Source organism: Choloepus didactylus, chromosome 17 (genome assembly GCF_015220235.1).
Source record: "Choloepus didactylus isolate mChoDid1 chromosome 17, mChoDid1.pri, whole genome shotgun sequence".
In the NCBI taxonomy this organism is placed as follows: Eukaryota; Metazoa; Chordata; class Mammalia; order Pilosa; family Megalonychidae; genus Choloepus; species Choloepus didactylus.
Window position 1 is genome coordinate 76,478,241 of NC_051323.1, and position 26,440 is coordinate 76,504,680.

The window sequence follows — 26,440 nt, forward strand, 5'->3', positions numbered from 1 at the left end:
GGGGAAATGCGGGACACTGATTACGTGCTTCGACTTGGCGGGCCTGGGCCAGGGGATCGGCCACCCCTGGGGAGGGTAGTGGGTACGGGTGAACAGCGCCCTTCACAGCCCCCCGGGCCTGGGAAAGTGAGGCCGGAGGCAGGCCCCATTTCCTCACCCAAAATAACACTGTTAGGAGAGGCTTGCCGGAGGGAACCGCCTTTTCCCCACCCCCTTATCTTGCCCGGACACTCCCCGTTGCCAGTGCAACTCCCATCACCACCAGTGCGCATACATTGTTGCCAGACACCGTTGCCAGAGCAACTCCCGCCCCTTTTCAAACAACCTCCGTGCTCTCTTAGAACCAATCCTAACCTCCGCACCCTCTCAGAACCAATCCTAGCCTTTATCCCCTCAGCATTGACTTGTAACAACCCCCGCCCTCTCTGCCAGCCTATATAACCTGTGCTCACCCCTAATAAACGCTCTTGGCTTCTTCACCCTCAAAGAATCGTGTCCTGCTTGTTCCTTCTCGCCGCCCTCCACACCTTGCACGCCTCCGCCGGGGACCGGGCCCAGTCCCCCGCCTCGCCCTCGCCTCCGGGAAAGAGCCCCCGCCGCCGGTACCCTCCGAGCAACGCCGAGAGCCGAGGGTTCAGCAACCGGCCGCCCCCCCCCAGACAAATCAACTGCGACCGCATTGTCCCTTCTGTCAGGCAGAGTGCATGTGCACACACACGTGGCCATAAACATACAAACATGCACCAACCGCTAGATCTTTACATTAACCTGTGAGGGAATGTCATGGTGAAGGCTCAGGCTGTGCCCAGCACTCGTGAGCCCGAGCAGACTTTCTGTGGGTTTCTCTCCTGCCCTCGAGCTGAGGCTTGCTGGCCTGGGGGTCACGGGGTCAGGGAGGAAGCTGCACTGATCCCCTCCCCACCCCCCGTGGCCTGGGCTGCACTTGGGGTCCACGGTCCCGGGAGAAGGGGGCCAGCTCGCAGGACCCCGTGGGGCCGTCCTGTCCCAGGTCACTGTGAACCCAGAACCAGTTCCGCGCCGCGCGCTCACTTTCCGCAACTGCCTCCGGGTTCTCGGAGCTCGGCTAGGACGTCTGTCCCGAGAAGGGAGAGCTTCTGTCTAACCTACTGCAAAGCGCGTCAGGCTTCCCTGAGACCTTTTCAAAACACGAGCATCCTTGAGCTTATTGAAACTAAAGCTCCATCGTTAAAATGTGCTATTTATTAATCTTTCAGAGTAGGGCATTTTAGGAAATGTTTAAACAGTAATTGGCCATATTAAGTTAGTTTTCTTGTGAATTCAACATATTCTCGATATTATTTAACATGTTTTTCTCTCTTTTTAATTACAGCTTGGGTTGATGATAGCCATTTGCTATAGCCACAGGTAAACCTTTAATTTTTTTTTCTTTTAAGAAATATCTTTGCCAGTTTATAGCATTCAGTTTGCACCAGTCTAAAGCTCTGTGCTTATTTTTGGCAGCTTCTTACCCATTTTGTCAGTGTCACCACAATAAGGTGAAATATTTTGGTTGCTTGATGGGTGAGGGTGAATTGGTATTTGAAGGAATAAGGTTTTTACATGGAAGTGCCGGCAGGTAGCACATTTCTTTTAAAGCAATGGAAGTGTTGTTCTGGGGCTGGGACACGGAAGAGGGGAATGTGTCCGAGAGCGAGCAGCCGAAGCAGGGTCGTCCCGCGGCCAGGAGGACAGCAGCTGGGCAGGGCGTGGGTGGCGACCGCCTCCGTGGAAGCCCCCGTTTCTCAGGTACGGCCAGGTAAGGCCGACAGCCCTGTTTTTGCCTTGCCTTTGTCTCCAACACATGTTTGTGAAGAATGTGTGTCTCTTTGATTGGCATTGACCCTTTCCCCTTTGCACCATCAAGATGTGTTAACACGTCGAGTTAGACTAACATCCTGTCCCCAGTTGGTGTCCCTCCTGAGCTGGGGCACATCGTGCTCGCAGCCTTCCCAAACTACCACCTGCGGGTAAGTTCGTCTTCCTCCAGGCACAGCAGGGACCTGCCCGCGCGAGGTCAGCTCTCCACAGACACACCCGTACCCCGGCTTCAGTAGTGGTTTGCCTTTGGAGACGGCGTCTGATGGGCTGTGTGCACAGCTCACCTTGCACGGGAACTGGGCCGTACGCTTGCTGAGACTTAGGACCGCTGCTGGCGTGCAAGAGCGGGCCGGGCCGGGGCTGGGTGTGCAGCCCCCACGGAGGGTGTGGGAAATGCCTGCTGGGTCTGGGTTCCCAGGGGGAGGCCCTGACCGCTTCTCTTGGAGTCAGGGGTGTGCCGAGCAAGCTTCCCTGTGGCACGGCTGGGACCCCGCAGGTGGGGAGTATGGACATGGGGCTCAGCCTCGAATGCCGTCTGCATGCTAGGGAGGGGCTTGGGAACGTGCTCTGCAATGTGCAAGAGCCTCTTTTTCTAGAATGTTCTAAGTGTGTGTGTGTGATTTTAGCATTTTCTTTCCTTTCTTTGCTTTTCATTGAGTTGCTGCTCACTCAGGTAGGGGTTCGCACGTTAAGGAGAGGAGCTGCCAGTCTGTGTGTGGGAGCTAAAGGTGCCTCCTCCTAAGAGAGCTGAGATTTGCTTTAGTTTTGGGAGTAAACTTGTGCCTTTCCCCACTGTGTTGAGGGCTGCTCTCCTGAGCTCTGTGGAGAAGCCCAGACTCTGTGGGAGGCTGAGAATAAAGGCTTTTTATACCTTGTCAGGCCATGGGAGTTGCGCCCAGCCATCCCCTTTGAACATCAGGGGCTGGTGGCCTCCGGTGGCTGCCCTGAGGAGGCCTGGCTGGTGGTGTCCTCGCCCTGCCCTGCCGAGGTCCAGGGCCTGCGTCTGTGGGGGCTGCACCAGGGGCCGCGTGGGTGCCTGCTGCCTTCGGGGGCGTTGGGAAGTGCTGGGCAACACCCCATTTGGCAGAGGCTCTTCTCTGGACCAGGCTCACGCTTGGTTTGGGGAGGGAAGGTGTCCCGGATGCTTGCGGGCAGCAGTTGCCATTGAGAAATGGCTTCCATTTCCCTGTCACATATGCCTGGAACCCAGATGCCGGATTTGAGAGCCTCCCGGGTCACCCGGGGTGGGTGGGTGACTTTGGAAGCAGGTTTGGGGTCTTAGGTTCTGATCCCCAGGTTCTGTTTCCCACTTTCTAATGGGAGGCTCAGGGCTGAGAGGGATGGTGGAGAAGAACCCAGACGACCCGTGAGCAGGTGCAAAGGGGAGGCCAGTGTGTGTCCCAGATCGTGGTGTTGGGGATGTGGAGGAGACAAGTGCAGCAGGGGGAGGAAGCCAACAAGAGCCACTGGCTGGCCCTCTGAGAAGGCGGCCGCAGACTCGCCGGCAGAGCTCCCTGGAGCTGGAGGGGCCCTGGTGTGGCATCGGAGGGGTGGGGAGCTGCAGGGATGCCTGGTTTTTCTTCACGCATCGGCGGTGCTGCTTCAGCCGTCCCGTCTCCCCTGTTAAAGTTAGCAGCGTCCAGGAGCACACCCTCCTTTCCCAGACACAGACTGACACACGCACACCCCACCGTTCCCACTCCCACCCCAGGGATGGGGGTCCACTTCAGACTCCTGCTGGGCCAGTTACTCCCAGACCTGTCCGTGCAGTGAGGGGTGTGTGAGTGTGTGGAAGTGTGTGTGAGTGTAAGAGTGAACGAGTATGTGTGTGTGAGAACGTGTGTATGTGAAAGAATTGTGAGATGAGTGTAAAAGAGCAAGTGTGTGAGTGCGAAAGAGCAAGTGTGTGCACACATGAAAGTGTGAGTGAACGAATGTGATTATGAGAAAGTGTGTGAGTGCATGGCTGAGTGTGAATGCGAGAAAGTGTGTGACCTTGTGTGTGTAGGAAAGTACATGTGTGAGTATTGTGAGCATGTGTGAGCATGTTGGAGTGTGAGGGTGTGTGTGAGGATGAGGGTTGTGTATGAGTGTGAGCACGTATGAGTGAGCATGTATGAAACTGAGGGAGTATTGAGTGTGTGTGAAAGTGAATGCAAGCATGTGTGAGTGAGCGTGTGTGAGCATGTATGTGGGCGTGAGGGTGTGTGAGTGAGGAAGTGTTGAGCCTATGGATTGCAAGTGTGTGTGAGCAAGTGTGTGACTATGAGTGCATGACTGCGTTTGTGAGTGTGTGTAGGTGAGCATGTGTGAGTATGAAGGTGTGTGAAAGTGTGCATTTGAGCATGAGTGTGTTTAGTGTATGAAAGAATGAAAGTATGTGTGAGCATGTGTGTGAGTGAGCTGTGTGTGAATGTGTGAGCTTGTGTGAGCAAGCGTGTGAGCATGTGTATGTGTTGTGAGGGTGTGTGAGTGAGCATGTGTGAGCATGCGAGTGTAATCATGTGAGCCTGTGTGTATGTGGGTCGTGTGTGTGAGGGTGTCTAAGTGAGCATGTGTGAGCGTGTGAGCATGTGTCTGTGTGAGCATGTGCGTGTGTGTGCGTGTGCGTGTGTGTGTGTGTGTGGTGTGTGTGCGGCTGGGGGACTGGGGCTTGGGGCGTGGCGACCCACACGGCTGACAGTGCAGACTTACCTGGTGAGGGGCACCTTGCCGGGACCCTGCCTTTACCAGCGGGTCCTGTACACGTTTAATTTATCCTCATGGTGTTTTAATTTACTTTTGTGAAGTGAAGCTGTGTTCACAGAGTGGAAAGTTGTCTTTTGATGCTCATCGCCACTCCTCGGCTTGAGGTTTCGGGGTGGAATCCACACGTGGTGACAGCTGGGTAACCCCAGAGGTGCCCTTTGCAGATGACAGCTCCAGGGGCCCCAGCGCCCACACACCGGGGAAACTGCTCCCCAGCACGTGGGTGTTTGTTTTCTCTTTTTCTACACGGCTGAAGGAGAATTTGTATCCTTCCTGCCTGTTGTAGCAGCCTGGAGAAGCCTGCACCTCCTCGTGGGGTCCCCTGGGCGAGGAGGAAAGGGGGCGCCTGGGGTGAGCAGCTCGCCCTTGGCTCCCCGTCTCGGACAAAGGAGAGCCCGTGGGAACCGCCCAGTGGGATTTGCACGTGGCACTTCAGCGGGTGTCTCCATTGACAGCTCATGGAATCAGGATGACAGCAGCTAACTAGCCGCCGACAGAACCATTTTGTTTTGTTTTGTGTTTGTTGTTTGTCTTCTTTTAATAAAGGAGGAAAGGAGCATGTTTTCTTTTGGTTTTGTTGGAGTTACATGGAAGTCCTCATTGGTTTGACTTTTAGACAAAGCCTGAAGAAAATTTCCATTAGCTTCTCAGAGGCCCTAAGAGGGGCCGAATTTGGTACCCCTAAACCTGTTATTGCATCATAAACCAACCCCTAAAAGGCTTCGGGGTCCCTTCAGGGCTGGCAGGAAGAAGGCAGAACTGGGGACTCGTGCTCCGTCCAGGAAGCGGGAAAGCTGTGCACACGGTCTGCATCTCTCTGGCCTGGGCTCTCGCTGGCCAAGCCTGAAGGACAGACTCGGTGATCAGTCGACAGGAGGGTGTTTGCGGGTTTGTTTTGAATGAACCCAGATGGTCTCGCAAGAAGCGAAGGGCTCATGTGCTTTCATGCACTGATTTAGATTAGATGCGGGGTTCATAGATGAGAAAGCTTATGGAATGGACAGGCGGCTGCAATGAAAAAGGGAAATTGTCGTCTTAAGATAGAAGGGGAGGGAAAAACAAGAAACAGGGTGACTGAGCATATTGGATTTTATTTCAAGTGTTGGCGAATACCTAGCAGCTCCTATATGGGGCTGGTTTGATCTCGTGGAGAGAGCTGAGTTGTGCTGTTTTCCAAATCTGTGAAAACAAACCGAGCTGCCCTTCCGCCGTACCCCCTCCGGGGGTTAGTTGCTCCTGTCCCCGGGCTCTGAGGCCCACCTTCCGTCTGCCTCTTTTCCACCTTCACAGCAAGGCTCTGACCAGTCACACACGGGGCTGCCAAGAAATTACCCAACCCCGCAGGTTGCGCTCGAAGCCAAGCTGCCCTCGGGAGGCTGCGTTCTTTGCGTTCTGTAGGTAACTTCAGGTGGAATACTGCTCCCGAGGGCAGGGGGCGGACGTGCACGGTGTCCGCTGACTGCTGATGGCGTGAGGCGCCCGCATCGCGGGGTCACAGCCGAGCTCCCTGTGGGGCGGGGGCCGTGCGGGGGGGGGGGGGGGTCCCTGGGAGAGTGGAGCTGGGGGCTGTAGGGCGGGGGAAGTATTGGGGAGAGTTGGTGGTCTTCGGGGTCCCTGAGAGCACGGAGCAGGGGCTGTGTCTTCCACTCCTCCTGTTTGGGCCCCGCCCGTGTCTGGTGGGCGGCCTTGTCTTCTAGGGACCTCCTGGGCCACCCCCGCGGGCTGGTTTCCGCCCCGCCTCCAGGTCCGACCGTGCCCCTCCCACCTAGGGGCTTTCCAGGTGTCCACGCCTGAGAACAAAACGCGACCCTTAGCCCGGGGTTCAAGACCCCCACTCCCCGTCTGCTTGCAGTTTGCAGCCCTGAGCCATCTGTTGCCACCACCCCTTGCTCCTGCTGTGTCCTCTGAAGAATTAACTTCCCTAATCTTTTTTGCGCTCAGTGAACTCCTACTCACCCTGCAACGGCCCCTGAGATGTCGCTGTCTTTGCGAAAAGTTGTCAAGGAGCCACACTCCTTTCTGTCCTTAGGTCTCAGGGCTGCTTCTCAGGCCAGACCCCAGCCCTGTGCCTTCTCCTTTTTGACTCAGGCAGCAGGTTGGGAGCAGCTGCCTCCCCCTGCCTCCCCGGGACAGTTCTTGGGTCTGGGAGGAACTGGTCCGTCCTCCCTTCATAATATCTCCCTGGAAATGGGTCATTCCTTTAATTTCACCCAAATCAAGTTGATCTAGAGATTCAACCCAACTCCAGTTAAAATCCCAGCACGCCTTTGTGTGTAAATTGACAAGCTAATTAAAAATTTGTATGTAAAGGAAAAGTCCTAGAATAGGCAAAGCAATCTTGAAGGAGAGCAGAGGTGGCCGACTTGCCTCATTTTAAGGCTCCCCACAAAGCTCCGGTCTCCCACGTGGTGTGGCCATGGTGCAGGGACAGACGATCAGGTCAGCGGGGCAGAAAGTGGGTCCAGAGACAGACCCGGGCATCAACAGGCGGTGATTTGCAGCAAGGTGCTGAGGCAATTCCTTAGAGAAATGATCATCTTTTAAATAAAGGGTACTAGAAAAATTGAACATCCATATTCAAAAGAAAAGAAAGACCCCTCTCCCGTGCCTGGCAGCGGGTGCAGCAATGGACTCAAACTGGGTCACAGGCCGGGATGTAAAACCTAAAGCTGTCGAACTTGCAGGAGAAGGCACAGGAGCGGATCTTGTGAGCTGATGTTAGGCAAAGATTTCTTCAGACAAAATGCATGATCTTTAAAGCAAAAGTTGAAAAAATGGATGTTATCAAAATTAAAAACATCTGCTCTTTGAACAAATTGTTAAGAAATGCAAAGACAAGTCACAGACTTGCAGGAAATATTTGCAAAAGCACACATTTGTTAAAAGGACTTGTATCCAGAATACACAGCCCTTAGCAGCAACAAAAACCAACACAAAACAGCTCAATATAATAAATGGGCAAAAATATTTTGATGATACGTCACCAAAGAAGAGATGCAGATAGCAATTAAACACAAGAAAAGATGCCAGCATCCACGCTCACTAAGGTAACACACACGCTGAGTACGATGAGATTCCGTTGCACACGTTAGAATGGCTTTAAAAAAACCCACCCCAAATCAGAGAGGACGAGCCCCGACAGTGTCGTGCGCTGGCAAGGATGCTGAGTACCCCTTCTCTCCTGCAGCGCTGGTGGGACGTGAGGGTGGCTCAGCCACTTGGAGAACGCTGGGTGTTCCCTGTTGGTTTGGCACACGTTCTCCGGGCGACCCAGCCTTCCCACACCCAGGGGTTTACGTGAGAGAAACGCAGACTCTCGGCCACACAAACACTTGTGGTTCTTTTCCTAGAAGCCAGAAACTGAAACACATCCCAGCGCCCCTCGAATGGAATTGGTAAACCAGCGTGGTCACCCACACTGTGTGACACTAGCCAGAGATGCAAAGGGACATAACGCGGTTGAATCTCATCAGTGAAGACAGCCAGTCACAGGTTACATTCTTGATTCTTCCGTCATTTAGACATTCTGGAAAAGGCAAAACTATTGGCAGCAAAAGAGCTCAGTGGTGGCCTGGGGGAGCGGGAGGGGAATTTGGGGGTGACAGATACATCCTCCATCTTGGCTGTGGTGTTAACTACACACCTGTCTGTGCTTGACAAAACTCATAGACCTGCACACCTTTAAAGGGTGGATTTTCCTGTGCTTAAATTATGCCTCAGTGAACTCAAAGAGGCCTGAGGTAGGGGAGGCCCGGGGCCACTGTGTGTGGTAAGACCCCCTTGGAGGGGCCGGGTTGAAGTTCTCTGTCCGAGCACTTCTGGGGTCTTCATTTGGAACCGTGTTTTGTGCACCAAGCACGTGGCCTCTGTCTCACGCTTTTGATCATTTTGTAATTTTCAATGAAAGCAAGTTGTCAGATGTGTAATTGCACACAATTTAACTCACTCGCCTTTCTGAGGCTTTTGGGTAAACCGGTTCCCACGTAGCACTTTCTAGAATGAATGGTGCTTGAGGGAAGCCCCTCTCTGTGGGGTGGTTCCGCCTGAAGCCATCGGATTCGACCTTCTCTGCCCAGAAGGCCGTCGGGGCTGGGCGCACGCGAGGGGCCGCCCGGCCCACCCTCCAGCCCACAGCCTGCCGAGGCGTCCCCTTCCCGGGGCACCAGGGTGAGGCGCTGGGCTTGGCTTTCCTCCCTCCATGCAGCAGGCGGGTCCCCATCGCAGGTGCCCGACAGTCATCCTCCAGGAGACCCCACGCGCCTGGTCCACTGGAATAGCGGGCCGGCCTCTCCCCGAGGCCCTGGTGGGAGAGCAGCTCCCCAGCCCGACATGGCGGGGGGCGGCCTGCTGAGCTCCGCCAGCACCGGTGAAGGGGGCGCGAGAGGAACCAGCGGGTCGGGGGCCACCAGCCACCCCCACCCCACTCCCCGTCCGCTGGGGTCGACCCCAGCAGGGCTCCCACCCGCTGCTTCCTTCCCCGCCTCCCTCAACGGGTGCAGGGTGCAGGGTGGGATCCCCTCCCCGGAATCCTCAGCCGGCAGATAGCGTGTCACCCGGCCTGCGCTTAGTTGGCGCCTGCTGTATGGGCGTGTGTTCCCTCAGGTGGAGGAGAGCGAGGCGTCCTCGTGGCTCCGGGGGCTTTCCTTGGCCTCACCCACAGCCTGCCCCCGGCGCTGGCCCCTCCTGAGGGAGGTTCCATTTATTTATTCTTATTTTGAAGAGCAGCTGGAGGCTTCTAGGAAACCTGCATGCAGAGAGTACAGGGTTCCCACACACCCCACCCTGCCCTCGGTTTTCCTCATTATTAGCATTTTGCATTAGCACAATTGCCCCGTTTCAGTTACAATTAATCCGTAAATTGTAGCCCCCGGTTTGCATTAGGGGTCACTCTGTGCTGTGCAGTCCTGTGAGTTAAAAAAAAGATCTATTCTGCAACATATATATGACCCCAAATTTCCCATGTATCCACTTTTAATTAAACAGTTCAGCAGTGTTGATTACATTCACGATGTTGTGCCACTGTCACCCCACCCATTCCCAGACTTTCCCATCTCCCCAGACAGAACCCTGCCTCGACTAAGTGTGAGCCCCCCTTCCCACCCAGCCCCTGATTTCTCGTCTCTGACTCTGAATTTGCACATTCTAATTATTTCACGTCATTGCATCACCCACACGACGGCTTCCAGCTTCCAAGGCCGTCGAGAAGGCGGGAGCCGATGGGGCGGCCACCCTGGGCCACGGAGGGTGCTGACTTCGCCGCCTTCCACCCCACGGTGCCCAGATCTCAGGCAGTGTTTGCAGAGCACTCAGACCCAGAATCTTCTAGAGCGGCTGGGCTCCCAGTCACAGAGCCTGGGCCGCTGGGGAGCTGGGGCGAAGTGGGGGGCCCCATGTGGACCCAATACTGAAGGGATCTTGCCGAGGCAGCGGTTTTTTTTCTTTTTCCTGAGGTGTTTTATCACTCAGATTTTGCTTCCTGTTGAGGTTGGTAGTGCCCGAGGAGAGAAGTTGATATGCAAACGTGCCTCCTCTGGTCCTGTGGCAGGTGGGCTTGTCGCAGGCTTTATCCTGTCGCAGGAGGCTGCCCCCAGGGGTCCCCGTGCTTGGGGACAGCACTCAGAGCAGGCCCAGCTCGTGCTCGTCCGCAGGCCCCCACGGGTTTTCTGAACAGTCTCTGAAAACGAGCCCCCACCCTGCTCTGGGACAACGTGCCAGGCCTCGTACGCGGGGGCGCCTGTGCTCATTTAGCTACATCCCCCGTCCAGTGGCTCTAAACCGGCTGTTTTCAGCCCCTGCCCCCAGGGGACATGTACCAACGCCCCGTGTCGTTTTGGATGTCCCGAGAGGATGCCACTGGCACTAGTGGGCAGAGGCCAGGGATGTCCTAAACATCCCACAATGCTTGGGACGCCCACAGCAGAGGATTACGTGGTCCAGATGTCGGGGTGCTGAGGTGAGAGCGGGGTCCCCGCTCTGTCCGCACACGTGGCCTCATGGCATCGGCTTTGGGCCGACAGAATACTTCCCTGTATTCCCCAAACCCTTTTTTGTTCTGTATTGTTTGTTTTTTAAGCTCTCAGTGACTCATTCTGAGGGGTCGGTGAGGTGGTCGCCCCTCCCAGATGGCAGAGGGCCCCGACCCGGGTGGTTCTTGGCAACGGGCCCCCCGAGCCAGCCCCCACCCCTCCTGCCCCGAGAAGACCCACAGGTGCGTCTCGTCATTGACGGGGCTTGGTGGTTCTGCTCCTCCCCAGTCCTCCCGCTCCCTCTCCCATCCCCCCTTTTAATTTTAAAAGGAAAAAGAAAATCCAGGACGTGGTGTTTTGCTTTGAGGTGAAAGTAGATTAATCGTTTGTCCTCTCGCCCTCTCTTTATTGCGTCCGTCTCTCGGACTGCGTGGGGGGAAGGCAGGCACGGTGCTGCTGGGTGCTGCTGGGTGCGGCTGGGCGCTGCTGGGCGCGGCCCCATGGCCGGGCAGTTCCGACTCCGCCTCACAGCCAGGACCACAGTGCCCCGAGGGGCTGCGGGTTTGCCCACGGCCACCTCTCCCAGCTCTTTCCAGCGTGTAGGCACCTGCCCCATTCACCCGGGCACAGTGCAAATGTGAGAGGCCGTTTGAGAAAATGCTCCACAAACAACCGGGCAACTTCACGAGAAAAGATGCAGGATGCACCTGGCTGGCTCCCAAGGGAAAGAAAAATACAGTATGTGCGGTGCAAGAAGAAACAGGACACAGGTGCCGGGGGGCATGTGATGTCAGTGTCGACTCGTGCGTGGAATCCCCGCAGTGTGGACTTTACTAAGACTCGGAAGGTGCTGCCAAGGCTGCCGGAGGGTTTCAGGGCCTTTGTCCATCCTTCATTCAGCCAGCGGTTATTTTGTACCAGGTAGGATGCTTTTAACTGTGAGTGACAGGAAACTGATTCAACATTTTACACAATTAGTAGATTGTTTTCTCACCTAATGACTGTGAAGTGAGGCAGCTTTGGGGTGATTATTTCAGGGGTTCAGCAACATCCTCAAGGGCCAAAGTTACTTTGCTCTTTCCTCCCTGTAGCCCTCAGAGTGTCAGGTTTGATTTCAGCTCCCTTCCTCATGGTTACAAAAGGGCTGCTGAGGTTATTGCTGTCACATGCAGATTCTATAAGACAGCAGCAGAAGAGAAGCCATCTCTCTACATATCACTTTTTAGCAGCATGAAAACTTTTCCCTCCCTCATCTCATTGGCCAGAAGTGTGCCACCTGGCTATTTCCAGGGCCATCCCTGGCAAGGAGAATTGGGGTGGCTGTGACTGGCTTAGTGAAGCCTGGTGGCTGCCTGGAGGAGGTGGATAACTGGAACCGGAAGTGGGATTCCATTACCAAGGGGCAAGGGCAGAGGAGTTGGGCCAACAACTGGAATTGTTACTACATAGTTTAGAAATATTTTTGTTGTGAAAAATTTCAAACACAAGGGAGACTGGCAGAGTGGATTCCCATGTACTTATCTCCCAGCTTGTACAAATATCCACACTGAAAATTTTATTTCATCTCCATCCTCCCCTTCATTTCCTGCCAGAGGGCTTTAAAGCAAATCCCAGATGTAGATGTTTTACATGCTCCATGCATAGATTGAGTACCATCTGTAATTCCCTGCCACAGAACCGAGGAGGACAGCCGTGGGAGGGGCGAGAAATGGGTGACTCGTGACCTGGCATTAACTCTTTTCTACCAGAGAAAAGACTAAATTCCCAGGAACAAAGCATAGTGCAGTATGCGGGGAGGAGGGTTTTCTTCGAGGCTCCTGTTCTGGCTGCTTCTGGCCCTGGCATTGGGGAGCAGGTGTCCTGGGGTGGAGCTGGGCAGCCTGCTTGCTGCTCCCACTAGGAAGTGGAGGAGGCACCTGCTTTCTAAGAGCGGGCCCTGTTGGTGACACCTGGGGCCGCGTGTCGGTGATGTCACCTGCAGGTGTGCGTGTCTTATGGCGGCGGCTGCTTGGCTGTGAGAGCTGGAGGGAGACGTTGTCACCCGTTGGCTCGGGGCTGGGTGGCAAACACAGGTACTTTCCCTATGGTTGTGGCTTATTTCATTTAGTTATGGAACAAAATACAGATGTTGTTTCTTTAAAATATCACTGCGGAAATAAAAGTATATTTCCATGTACCCTTTTCTGAGTTTCTGAAGCCCATCTGTTTTATTACAGGCTTCGAAGACCCTTCTTCCTCCCTGTGTTTAAGACAGGAAGCCTTTGTATTTTCCTCTGGTTTTTAAACCTCCGATCCTTTGAAGCATGATCATGTGCCTCACGAGGGGTGGCACCTCGGTGCAGGCAGAAACAAACTCGCAATTTCTCTAAACGCACTTCTCCATTTCCAGATGACAAGTAAAGGTCATGTTGCAAAGCTGAATCAGTTACAGCTTGTATTCAGGATACGCTCGACCTGAGTTGATCTTATCTGTGATGTAAAATGTTTGTTTGCACAGTGAGTTCAAATACAGAAGACTTTTGCATAACTATATTGGAAAAATAGAAATAGAGAGAGAGAGAGGGAGAATGGGGTTGTGGCAAAGTGCTGCTGTGTGAGTTGGCATTTGTGTGGCCGGGTGGCCTCTGTAGGGCCATGCCGATGTTAGCTGAGCGCGTCTTGTGACCAGGTGCCCTTTGCCCTGCGTCATGCAGCTCAGCCCTGAGAGCCCGTGCACCGCAACATGCACAGCTGGGTTGCTGCAGGACAGGACAGGCCACAAAAAGAATGCAGAAGACACAGCCCGTCCATCCGGCAGAACCCTGTGCAAGGGAGTGCTCAGGGGCAGCCTCTGGCGGCAGCACCCTGGGAAGGCTGGAAGGAGGGAAGAAGGGAGAAAAGCCGACTGGGAGACTAGGGTGTCTGGGGTGGGGGCAGAGGGTGTACGGCTGCTGACCGCTGCCGCGTGGCGAGGGCCTTTGCCAAGACGAAGCCCCGTTGCCAGTCCAAGCTGCATCACTGCCTCCCGCCTTGGGGCGTCCTCTTTGCAGGTGCTCTGCAGACAGGAGAGTCAGATAAGTCCAGTCTTGCTTGCTGAGGGGTCTGTGCACCCACCGGCACCCCACTGGCACCCCAGGTGAAGGCGTGCGGGATGCTTACCTGGTACCTGGCTGCCTCTCCCCGGGCATTCCTCAGTCTCACCAGAGGGTGAAGAGAGGGGCTGCATCTGAAGTCCTCAAAGGCCAGGGCTATTTCCTGGCCACGGGGATGCCCAGAACCCTCAGCCTGGCTCCCGGCCTGCTGGCCGCTGAGCCCGTCCTCCCTTCCTGCTTCCTGTTTGAGATTTTGCCGCTCTAGGCTCACACTTGGTACTTTTACGCAGCACAGCATGCTTCCCATTTGTATGTGCACACGAGGTCACCACCTGCCGGCCCAGGGAAGGGCCGGCCGTCATGCGTGGCCTGGTCAGAGCAGCCCCTCTGAGGCCGGCCCGGGCCCCCTGGTCTTGGCGAGGAGGAGGGTGTGCTCTGCCTTCCCCGTGACGGGTCCCCAGGTGGAAGACAGAGGAGCCTTTCTCTCTGGGCAGATCCGCGCCCAGGGCTGTGTGGTAGAACCCGGGAGATGAGGAGAGGCAGACCAGGTTCAAATCCGGACCCCCAGCGGGGTGACTCTCGCAGAGGGCTGGGGCCCGGGCCAGGAAGTGCCGCTGGGCAGAGCGGGCAAGGATCTGCTGAGCGCAGTGGACCACGGCTTCTAGGAGCAGCACGGCGGCTTGCTTTCTTAGCGTTTTGTTTCAGTAGTGACGTTTTGCAAAATGCTCATGCTTCCGAAACCAAACCAGGTTCCAGACTCATAAGGCATGTTCAGAAACCTTTTATTTTCCTTTCGGATGCTTATAAAACTTGATGGAACTCCTACAGCTTCTTAAAAACAAAAAATAAAGTAACAAAACACCCTTAGTCTGGGACTTAGGTCCTGGATAAATACAGCTTGACAAGACCGACTTAAAAACAACCACCACTGAAAACCCAAACCACTGACAGCGCATGTGGCTTCTTCAGTGGGGGCAGGAATTTGAGTTCCAATTTGATCTCTGGGAAAGGAGAGGATGGACACCGCCTCATGGCTTCTTTGGGTGCTTTATTTATTTGGTCCTCTCCCACTTCTTCTCACAGACGTTCTGCTTCTTGGCCTGGGACAGGGAGAATCAAAATTTCACCCTGGCTGTTGTTAAACTGTAAACTTTTAAATGCACCTAGTATAACTGATGGGAATTGCAAAACATTGGGCTCAGTTCTGCTTTTACAATGATGGAGCAAAAGCTCTGTGTCTTTTGGAGGTCACTGATCCCGTGTCTGCACCTTATTGTCACCACGTCACGCCTGAAAGCCTTGGGATTATTTCCAATTAGAGGGTTTAGGCGGGCCCTGCTTGTGTGTGTTTGTTCAGCAGGATTTTCTCACCGCTTCCCCCCTTGCTGCACTTTGTTTGGCTGTCAGGGCGTCTGGACTGCTCTGGGTGACCCCTATGGAAACGGCTGAGTCGGGAGGCCCGAGGAGCTGCTGGGAATTTTGTGGTGACATGGTGGAGGCATAAAAGCCACCTCCCGGGGCCGTGTCCAGGGGGAGCTGGGTCCTCAGAGCCCTTTCTGCACTCTCGGGGTTTGAGGCTCCGCTGCGGCTGCTGTCGGGGCGGCGATGCTGCCTGTCGGAACCGGGACCCCGGAAGCTGAGCCCTGCTCACGGGCCACGCACGCCCCTGCCCGGCAGACCCAGGGCTCAGCCGCACGCTGCGTGGGAGAGGCCGCCCCTCCCTGGGAAGCTTGGGGCCCCTCGGCCACACGGGGTTAATTTGCAGGAATCCACCCTGATTCCTGGAGATGAGAGGTCCGGGGTTACCAGGAAGGAGGCATTCGCCGGGCCTGGCTCAGACACGGGGGAGCTCGTAGGGTAGTCGGCGTTTGGGGGGCGGGCGCCCAGGGCAGCGCAGCAGGAAGGAATACGAGTTTTAGAACCGGAGCAGAGTGGTGCCCTGCGTGCGGCCCCGCGAGTCACCCGGACGTGCGTTGTGCTCCCACCCTGCGCCCTGCTGTTGCTGTTTCCATGGTAGGAGACCCCGGTTGCCGGCTTCTTGGGGAAACTGGGCAGTCCAGCCCCTGCCCCCACCCTGCCCGGCTGTCCCCAGCTCAGCCCTGTGTCAGGGGCTTCTCTCATCAGGCCGCTCTCTCTGGGCTTTTTATTTTTCTTACACGCACTCACTACACTCATTTCCTGGCCAGGCCACTGTCGGCATTTCATTCACAATTCTTTGATTTTTTTCATTTTTGTCGAATCCCCTTGTTTTGCAGCAGAGAAATAGAAGCCTAAAATATTATGAGGAGCTTTAAAATCCATCCTGATAAAAGAATCCCAAACTCAGGAAACAGCTCATGTTACAGAGAGGTGTTTCCATTGTTTGTGATAATACAAAATTGTGAACAAGAGAACGATGGTGGGGTTTGCTAACTTATAGTGCGTTCTCTAGGGGAAAAGCAAATGAGTGGCCGTGAAAGTAATGCTTGTGCAGCTTCCAGCGACACGGAAAGGTGCTCACGATGTAATGTTGGGTGGAGGAAAGAGCTGGACGCAGAACTGCGTTCACACTACACTCCATCTGTCTAGCCCCCAAAGGCAAAATGCAGAGAATAAGACTGGAAGGAAATTTGCCAAAATATTAACAGTGGTTGCTTTTTAGTGATGGAATTATCTGTGGCTATTTCCTCTTTATTTTATTCTTGGCTTTCTGCATTTCCTGCAGTGAATGTACATGGCTTTTATGTTCAGACAAAAAACATTAAAAAAAGAAGAAACAGAGGCCGGGAGATTAGGGGTTCTCTCTGATCGCCTGGCTGCTCCGTGACGGGGCGGGACCAAGCCCGAGTGCCTGCCCCACTGCTCAGGGCTGTGGGACTTGGGGCTCCGGGGTCTCCCCAGAGCTGAGTGCCTCCTGCGGGCTCACTGAATTCGAGGTCCTTTGTTTGGCCTTCAATTCCACTGTAATAAGCAGTCATTAAGAAGGAAACGGCTGTGTACCATGAGTAGACATTAGAGCTTATTCGGGGTCCCTCCAGGAACACTGCCATGCTATCACACAGCTCCTGGCAGTGGTGGGTGTGTGTCCTCAGGGTGGAACCAGGCTGATCTCCAGTTTCCGTGACTCCTCCCTCTTCCCCTCCGTCTCCATGTTGGCCCCAAGCCAAGGCCATCCCAACCCCTTCACTGGGGCGGGGAGGTGACGCTGCACTGGAAGGACCTCGACAACATCTGCTGACTGCCCCGAATGGTGGCTGCTCCAGCAGGAGCTGTGGGTTCCCCGGACCTGCCCCTGCTCCTGCCACCAGCTGCTTTTGAGGCCGTGGCCGAGGCTGCTTTCAGGGCCTCTCGGGAATGCGCAATGAGAGGGAACCTGTCCAGCTGAACGACTTTCTCTGGGGCACGTGGGCGACACTTAGTGAAGGTTTCTGCCGCCCTTGAGGAGAAGTCCCCGGAAGTGAAAACAGAAGGAGCTCCGGCTCTCCAAGGGATTCACAGTGACCAAGCTCGCAGAGAACTGAAGCTGTCCACAGCAAAACATCTCAGCTGTCCAGCAATCGGAGGGCCTGAGTCAGAGCCTCTAGAACCTTCCATCCCCATAGACACGTCCCTGGGACATCATGTTATCTTCCAGGCTTGCTGAGTTGCGGATCTTAAGTGCCTCTCAGCGAAAGGAACACGAGGCTCCCTTGCGCACTGCAGAAAGAGCCTTTCCCAGGGGTTCTAGCTGTGCTCTCTCCCAAGAAGACGGAGCACTGCTGATGTCTGCCTCCAAGACGCACCTTGTTCTGTGTTTTTCAGGCTGAGTAATCTCTTCCTGTTGACCTGCTTTTCCTTCCATCGAGACTCTGGAGTTTGTCAGCCTTTCATGGACTGGGACAGTCAGGTTTGGCCCTGAGCCTCGAGAATGAGCTGGCTGACCCGACTGGGGCTCTAGGATTGGGGGCTGCCAGCCCCCCATGAGAAGCCCTGTGTTCAGGTCCTCAGGGCAGGTGCTCCCTGCTGTCGCCCGGGCACCTGTGCACTCAGGTGTTCTGGCGAGTGGGCAGGTGAGCAGGGGGAGGGCAGGTGGGGTATGGGAGGTGGCGGGCGGGCAGCTGCTGTCCCGCTCTGCCGATGGGTGGTTTGATGTCTTTGTCCTTCTGTGTTTGGCTGTTCTCTGTTTTTCCAGGCTTCTGGATGGGCTTCTAAAGTCAGGGCCTGCGGGGGCATTTCTTTCTGTTCTAAAATTGAGTACAGTCTGGAAACATAGGGATCAATATCCAAAAACCTAATTTTGCCTCTGAAAACATTGTAACTGTGTGTCTCCAGCTGTCGTTGGAGGCGGGCACAGCACACGTTTGCCCGCAGCTCTGCTGCCCGCCCTTCAAGGTGGGGCCTGCGGGTGTCGCCGTGGCCCGTGCATGGCTGCTGTCCTGCTGGAGCGGCCCCTGCAGCTGTCTTCTCAGGCCGCACAGACCCACTCATTTCCACATTACCTGAACTTTGCATTGCTGAATCACTGAACTTTGGCCTGATTTCACATCCTGAAACTAAGCGCGTGTCTCAGTTCTGTGAAGAAAAGGATGTTTTACAGGAGATGTGACTCAGACTTCTCAGTTCTAGTTCTAGTCCCGAGAGGAGAGTCCAGCCTGAGAGGCATTAGCGTGAGACGCTGTTACGTTTCAAGATGATTACATCCATTTTTTTTTTTAACGCTGTTTAAGTCTGTATAACAGCTTGTCTCACGGAAGAGAGAACACCAGAATACGTTAGCTGAAATTGTGCCAGATACATCCATTTTTAAATTTTGATTTTAATTATACAAGTAGTACATGGAGCGTATTCTTATCAGCAAAGAGAATCAGTCCTCTGTGCCCCCACTTCCCAGAGGCCACCTCTGCTGTCAATGTAACGTGCGTCTTGTCTAGGGATTTGTATGCTCTTATGGGGGTGCATGTGGGGAGAGAGAGGGAGAGAGATTTTTTTTTTTTGCATGTGTATTTTAGCATATAAGTTACCGCATAATGTATGCATTGTACAGCAGAACACTACGTCTTGGAGAACATCCTATACTATTAAAAATCTGCCTTATCCTTAACTGCTGAAGCATATTCTGTGGTTGGCTTATTTAGCCAGTGCCCCCTTGATAGATGTAAAAGAATTGTCCTTCTTCGTGCACCTACATGAAGACCTGTTTCAGTGACAGTAAAATCAGCCCTTTTCCCCCATCGCTGGAGGAGCGGGTGCTGTTTTAAAGAAGAAGGAAGAAGCTAAAGAAAGGACGAGCTGCCAGGAGGGTCCGGGTGGTCCCGTCGTGCTAGAGTGTCTGGGGGGTGAGCTGGCAGCCCACTCGGAGGCAGCGGGCGCGAGTGGGCGGTTGGGGTGGCCTGGTTCGGGCAGGACCTCACAGGGCTGGGGTTCGCTGGAAAGCAGTGGAAGGGTGGCCTGGGCTGGAGGCCTGGGCTGGACAGAGGCCCTGCCCGCGGCTGGGAGGATGAGGGGAGGTGGGGCCCTGGTGGAGACGGGAGCGGGGCGCCTACCAGGGGCTGCAAGAGAGGGCAGGGCCCGGGGCTGTGGAGAGCTGCTCCAGCGGGCGAGGGCAGGCAGGTGCGAGTGGGGCGCGGCGGGCGGTGGTGGCTCTGCCTCAGGGGCCCCAGCAGAGGCAAGAGTCCTTTGGACTGAGGAGGCTGACACTCCGGGCAGCCATGGTCCGTCCGTGTGGCTCTTTCTGCACAAGCTCAGGCACACGTAGAATAAACATGTCCCAGGCACTGCGTACACTGCCCACAGCTAAGGTCCCCTCCTTAGGCGCCTTCCGTCTGGCCAGACTCAAAGGAGCCAAGTGGGGTAGGGGAGGCCTGGGCATTCCCGGCCGGGAACAGCAGAGCAGGGCACAGGGGCGGGCAGTGGCAGGAGTGTGTGGGACACGGGCATCCCGTGTGGCTACAGAATGAGGCCCGAAAGGGGGAAACTGAGGGAGGGGTGAGAGATCAGGGGAGCCGAATGGGCACGGAGCTGGACTTCAACTCAGCAGACGCCACGAGTGGTGGTGGGGGGGCACCGTTGTCTGACATGTGTCTGAGGTAGAGGCCTTGGGGACGTCGTGGTGCTGGGGAGGGGGGAGCCGGAGGCAGGGGTGCCGGCTGGAAGTTGCTTTTTGCTTCTCCCTGTCCATCCTGCAGCATTTCCGGGGAGCCGGGGGTCGGTGAATGAGGATGCCCTGGCCTCGGGGGCCTGCCGCTGCTGGGGGCATCTTGGACAAAGCAGGTGCCCCCTCATTCCTGATGAATGAAGACAACAAGTGAGGCCCATGCCATGGTGGGTGGGGGAGGCCCAGCAGGATGGGGGGGCCTTAGCATGGCCCGCACGTGGGCAGCTGGGAGGGTGAGTCGGCTCGCGTGGGAGGGATGAGGACAGACAAGGATTTCTTGAGAATTCCAGGATGTCAGAAGAGTATGTGGGCTTTAAAAATTAGAGGAGACTATTAAATACTGTTTGGTATGTAGCAGAAAGGCAACAAAACAAGTAGACGGAAATTTCTATTCTTGATATAACTGCAGTGGAACCGATTTATATTCGTTTGTATACATTTTCTGTTGACTAAATTTGCAGGTAAAGAATTTTGTGTGGTAAACATGAAGGAAAAGTAGTACGCTTCAGAATCGTTTTAAGCACAAAGCGATAGCAACACGGTGAAGGAAGTTTCTCAGTTGAACTTGTTTTGGAAGCGTGACCTTCTGAGGCTGCTCCGTCCGGCTGTTCCTGTGCTGACAGCCGCTGGTTCTGGGGTGCAGACGGGTCCTCTGGGGACTGGCTTTGTGGCGCTGAGCGGGGGGCCTGGCTTCTGGCCTGGGCTGTAGACTGGGTGATGCCCCTTTTCCCTACGGGGGTGATGCAGACAGTCTGCAGGGAAAACAAGGGATCCATTTCCTTTCGCGTGAGTGCTCGTTTGCTTCGGCCACGGAAGTCCTTGATGGGTCCTCTCGTCCCATCTGGTTTTCTGATGGCTTTTGTTTTCCCTTCTGCTCCCTGGCACATTTCTCTCCCACGTCTGTCCCAGCTTCTGCTGGGGCACCTTATCCTGCATCTGCATGGACACGCAGGGCTGGGGTGTCGCCCTCCGTGGTCCCCTGGGAGCACCCTCCGAGGCTATGGTGGCCGACGTGCCCAGGTGCTCGCCGCGGGCGGGTGCTGCTCCCAGCCCTTCCCACCCTGCTTGCTTGGGGCACTGCAGCGACCCTGCGAGGGGGCAGAGGAGACTGAGGCGTGGCAAGCAGGCATTGCTCAAGGTCACGCAGCCGGGAGATGTTGCTGCTGCTCCCCGGTCCGCTGCCCTGGGCCCCGAGCCCCCCAAGGAGACCCTGTGTGTGGAGCCTCCTCCCGGGGCGGCTGTGCGTGGAGCCCTGCGTGCTCGTTGTGTCCGAGGCTCCAGGTGATGCGATGCAGGGCTCCAGGAAGCTGGTTTCCGCACTGTCACCCTAAAAGCCTCTCTGAGTAACTAGGTTTTCTTTGGCTCTGGTTTCTCTGCAGCCACTCGGGTTCACCACCTGATGGACCCACTTCATGGCCGGGTGCTCCCTGCCCTGCCCCCTTCCGGAAGGGCCTGCACCCAGGGGCCGCACCCAGGGCTCCCCCAGCCCGTGGCTCACGCCATCCACCTGGGCAGGTGTCGTCACACTGGAGCCCAGGTTGGGCAAGGCTCAGGGTGGGCTTTGTGTGGGAAATGCCCCCGTCAGCCAAAAGCTCCCGTCTGGGCAGAAACCCTCCTTCGGGAGTGGAAAGTCAGTGGCTTTCTGAACAGCCATCCTCTGTGTGCATCGTTACGTTTGGGCTATTGCGGTGCGAATGGCGGGGTGTGTCCTCACCCAGTTTAGAGGGTCTGTTTAAGATGGTCTGGCTTGAAGCGACGAGAATGTGATACACCCAAAGAGGAGGGGCTGCCCGCTGCTGACCCTGTGGGCCCTGCGGCAGGGGTGCACCCCGGGCACGAGTGTTCTCCCGGGCCGAGGGGGGTGATCAGGGGGCAGGATGGGTCCAGCTAGTCACGCACCCCCTCGTTTAACCTGGGAGAATCTGGCCCCTGGGCTGAGGGGGGTGGGTGGGCGGGGGTGGGAAACCCTCTACCCACCCCACCCCCCAGTTCCTCCAGCTGTTCAGACTGGTCATCGGTCCCCGTGCATGGTAGAAAGGCAGAGACGCAGCAGAGGCTGGTGCTTAGCTTTCAGGAAGGCAGGTCAGGAGGGGTGGGCTGCAGCTCTCAGTCATGGTGATTCTGGAGCCCTGTTTCGTCTTACCTGCGGCCTTAGAACCCACCCAGCCACCCCCGGCACCTACCTGCACCTTCACCCCAGGGGAGGCAGGGCTTTGTGTGTGCAGCGGGTCTGCCTTTGTTCCTGGGGAGGGTGGGAGGGCGTCCATCTGTCCCTGCAGGTGACGGCAGCTGGTCCTTCCCGGCTTCCTGTGTGCCCACTGGCCTGGGATGGCGCTGCATGCTGGGAGGGCCTGGGGAACGGGGTCCGCTCGGTCCTCCTTCCGCAGTGGATGGTCCGGCCCGTTCAGGGGCCCTGACCCTCACTGCTCCCTGCCCCGCTGCTCTCCTGGGAGGTGGAGACCCTGCGGCCCGGGCCAGCCTGTGGGACCCCCTGGGCCTTTTCCACCAGCCACACAGAGGTGAAGTGACAGCAGGTGACCCAGGCCCAGGGTGGTGGTCTCCAGAGCCCACAGCCTGAGCCAGCATCCCCTGCCCGCCCCGTCCTCCCGTCACAGGAGACCAGCGCTCACCCCGCGGAGGGGCCTGGCGTCTGCCGAGGGCAGGAGGCATCTGACAGGTGCACTGAGCAAGCGGCTCAGCGGGAGCCTTTAGGAGACTTGACCAACCCCTGTGCTGCCTGTGTAACCCCCCGGGGAGAGCAGCCTCTTTCCTTGCCTGTGTTAGTCAGAGTTCTCTCGGGAAACAGAACCAACAAGAGGTATCTGCAAATGTAAGATTTTATAGTGTTTCTCACAACTGTGGGGAGGCACAAGTCCAAATTCCACAGGGCAGGCAGCAGACTGGCAACTCCGATGAAGGTGTTTGATGAACTCCCCAGGAGACGCTGGCCAGCCGAGGAGGAAGTCCTCTCTTCTCCCTTAAAAGTCTTCAACTAATTGGATTAAATCCAGCTGATTGCATTCTCTCATTGAGGAAGACACGCTCTTCACTCTTTGTTGACGTTATCAGTCACAGCTACAGCCAATTGAGTGACGATTTACTAAACCGCCTTCTGGTTTATTAACCAGCCACAAATTTCCTTGCAGTAACTGTTAAGCCAGTGCATGCTTGACCAGACAAATGGGCACCATCACTTGGCCAAGCTGACACATAAAGCAACCATCACACTGCCCCGGGTGAGAATTAGGGCAGCTCGCTGGGCGACGGAGCATACTTTACCTCACGGAACGCTTTTCTTCCATTGCGCTCACCGTGTGTCAGGTGCTCAGAAGCCACGAGGGCTGGGGGTGGCCCATGGGACAGACTGAGCAGCCACTCTCACAGAGCTTCCTCAGATGTGGCTCTTGTTGGCTCTTGTTGACTCTTGTCACTCAGGCCCAGCATTGCGACCTGCCTGTGTTCCAAGAGGAGCCAACGTCTGATTTTTCTAAAATATGAGCTCTTCTCACTCTTAGTTGCTGGCAACACAGTCAGCTTTGAACCATCGGGGTGGGGGCCGGACAGAACCCAGCCGTGGCCGACGCTTGGGGGCAGGTGGGAGGCAGGAGGCTGTCCCAGCAGCCTTCCAGGGTGTTCCGGACCCGGCTGAACTGGGCAGCCAGCCGGCCTGAGCACGTCGGTTATGCCTGGAAAGGCTGGGCCGGGGATCAGGGTGGCTTTGCAGCCAACGTTGCCCCCACAGGCAGCCTTGTGAGGTGGGGGAGCCCGCACTGAGACCCGCTCCGGCCGTACCTCCTGGGGCTTGAGGCGGCAGCGTGGTCCCTGTGGGGTCAGCCGCTGTTCATGGATGACTCCGGAATTTTGCCAGATGCAGCAGTTTCCCCCCTTTGTGGCTCCTGTTCAGAGGCAGCCCCCTCTCTCAGAGGCAGGGGTGAGGCGGGGGGAGAGCCCCACTGGGGACAGCAGAGGGGGCTGCGGCCAAGCGAGGTCACTGCTCAGGAGGGGCCCAGGCCCTGCTCCTCTATCTCCCGGAACCGGGAATCCTGTGGCTGTGGACTGGATCCGTTCGGAAGCTCCCAATGACCCATGCGAACCTGCTTTCCTGAGTTTGAAATGTTTGTTCCGGGCATGTATTGGGGGACGTCCTATCGAGCAGGTGCCGTGGTTGGAGTGCGCAGGTGGATGTCGTTGGAGGGAAACACTCCGCCTTGCCAGACGGGGTCACACGTAGGAAAAGTCCCCCTCGGCCCCCTGCCCGGCCGGGGCAGCCCTTCGGTCCTGGCCTTGCCCGGAGGTGGAGGCAGCCTGGCCACCGGAAGGCGGGAAGGTTTGGTAACGGGGTCCCTGGGTGTGACGGCCACGGACCTTGCGGGGACGCTGCTTCCTGGAGGGCAGTGGGCAGCATGCGGGAAAATCAGCTGCTCGTTCCCGCCCGGGTCGAGGAGGCGCTGGAGCTTGCAGGGTGAAGTGCCGGGAGCCGAGAGCACCTGTCCTTGCAGGGACAGTCTGACCACTCCACACTCGCCCGCGGTCTCCTGGTTGGGAGGTGACGGGGAGAGGAGCCTCCCAGGTGACTGTCATGGAGACCAACAGGTGAGCGCCAGGCCCGAGAGGGGACACGGCTCAGCCTTGCAACCCCGGGACCCATGAACCGGCCCGGCCCCGTCCCGGGGGCTCGTGGAGTCGGCTGCACAGGGTGGACCAGGGAGGCGGTGGCCCCTCCCTCGGGTGCCTCGGCTGGGAGCTCCACCGAGGCTGAGGTTTCCGGCCAGCCGCTCACCCTCAGGGCCCATCTCTCTGTGGCCTCCGCATGTCTTAGTGGTCTGGGCCCCCTAGCAGCACGTGGGCTGCTGGGCTCCAAGGGGATGGGCAGAAGCTTCCAGGCCTTACGAGGCCTGCACCTGGCCTGTCACATCGCTCTGCGCTCTGGTCAGAGCAAGCCCAAGGCCTGGCCAGGCCCATGAGGAGGAGCCAGAAGCCTCCCTTCATGAGTGGGGCACCAAGAATTTGGGGCTGCCCTTAATTTGCCACACCTGGGGGTAGTTTGTGGATAGTGGAGAGAGCCCTTACCTGGGGGCCAGGTGTCCCGTCCTGCAGCCTCCGCCCTCCCAGCACTGGCCAGAGGCTGTTCTCACCGGCTGCTGGAGGCCCAGAGGACTCTGTGTCCCCCGCCTGCCTCCAGGCCCTGGGGGCTGCAGGTGCCCGGCTCCCTCCTGGCCAGAGGCCGGGCCTCGGGTCCTCAGACGGGACGAGTGACCGTCATGGGCTTCACGTAGGCACGTGTGTGTGGGGTGATGGTGGCTGAGAGGGGAATGGAAGGGAGGTGTGCGTTGTTCAGAATCCCCAAGCCTCCTGCCCTGAGCACCGAAATGGCCCCCGCGGAGCAGGGAGAGGCCCCAGGTCATCCAAAGCACAATCGGAATATTTTACTCTCTTACACAAAAATTCATGGAGGATTTCTATTTTGCTTTTTCTGTCTTTATTTGTTTTAACATAAAACTGATGTTTTAAATTGTTTGCCATATTGGTGTTCTGTTTCGCAGGTACACCACACACAGTCACACACACGCAGTCACACCTGTAGTCACACACAGTCATGCAGCGTCACCCCCAGGCTGCCCCGTGTCCCCGTGGGGGTGTCTGCGCCCTGGGAAGCCCCTGCCGTGAGCTGCCCCTCTCCCCTCGGCTCCCTGGCGGCAGCACCCCCTGTGCCCGTCCCTGGCCGGCAGGTGAGCCCATGGGTGGGGGGCGGTGCTGGCACCCAGGCTGGCAGATGCTCAGGTCAGGACGTCAGGGGCAGTCGGGGGGCTCCGTGGCAGTCGGCATCCGGGGGTCCGGCTGCTCTCGGGGCCCAGCCGTGGGCTCGAGCGTGGCTCTCGGGGCGCAGGGCTGCCGTTTGAGGTCGCGGGTGCCCTGGCCCCGTGGCCGCCCCGGAGGTGCCAGCACTGACTGCCCGCGCTGACTGAGCTGCCCTAGGTGGTCGCCTGTTCGCGTCTCTGCAGAAGAGGTGCTCGTGTGACCCCTCCTCTCTCTAGGGCACGGGGTGGGTGCATGGGGGACCCTGCGCCCTTTCTCCAGGGAGGGCAGGCGGGAGCCCCTCCAGGTCCCCTGCGCCCAGATGGAGTCTGCGCGACTCCAGAGTACCTGTTGCAGCATCTGTCCAAGGCCAGGTTGGGGTTGGGATTGTGTCAGGGGCACGGGCCCCCCCAGAAGCCCACTCAACCCCCCAAGCTTTGAAGGCCCCTTCCGTCGCCAGTGGTGGAGGCTGAGGCCGGGTGGGTTCGGGGGTCCACGGCCTGGCACCTGTTGCCTGGGCCCCAGCCGGCCCCGGGACCCTCTCTGTGCCCTGACTGGCAGGGCGGCTGGGATGTTGGGGGACCTCACATTTGTGGCACCAGCAGGTGGGAGGGTCTTGGGTCTGTGCGCTGCCCCAGCTGTCCCCCAGCAGCACTGGGTGCCCCCAGGGCTGGGCTGGAGGCTGATGGGGCCATCTCTGGGGGTGGCAAGGCCTCCCAAGCCCCTGGTCCCCTGGGAAGGGCAGGGTGGCCAGGTCAGCGTTTCCGGAGGTGGCCCCGGCCCTCTGACGTCAGTGCGGGGGTTGTTAGAACACGGCGTTGAGCTGACGCAGCACAGAACCCTCCTCGGAGGGCGTCCTGCAGATGGATGGAGTTTGGGGGCCGAGCTCACGCCAAGGCCATGGTGCT

General features: G+C 57.0%; 1 protein-coding gene across 1 annotated transcript in view; it reads left to right on the forward strand.

Annotated features, from left to right (window-relative positions):
* ACOXL (acyl-CoA oxidase like) overlaps nt 1-26,440 on the forward strand; it is a 283,084-nt gene that overhangs the window by 46,128 nt on the left and 210,516 nt on the right. The window contains 1 exon segment of the mRNA XM_037806647.1: nt 1,352-1,386. Coding sequence (XP_037662575.1) covers nt 1,352-1,386 — 35 coding nt within the window.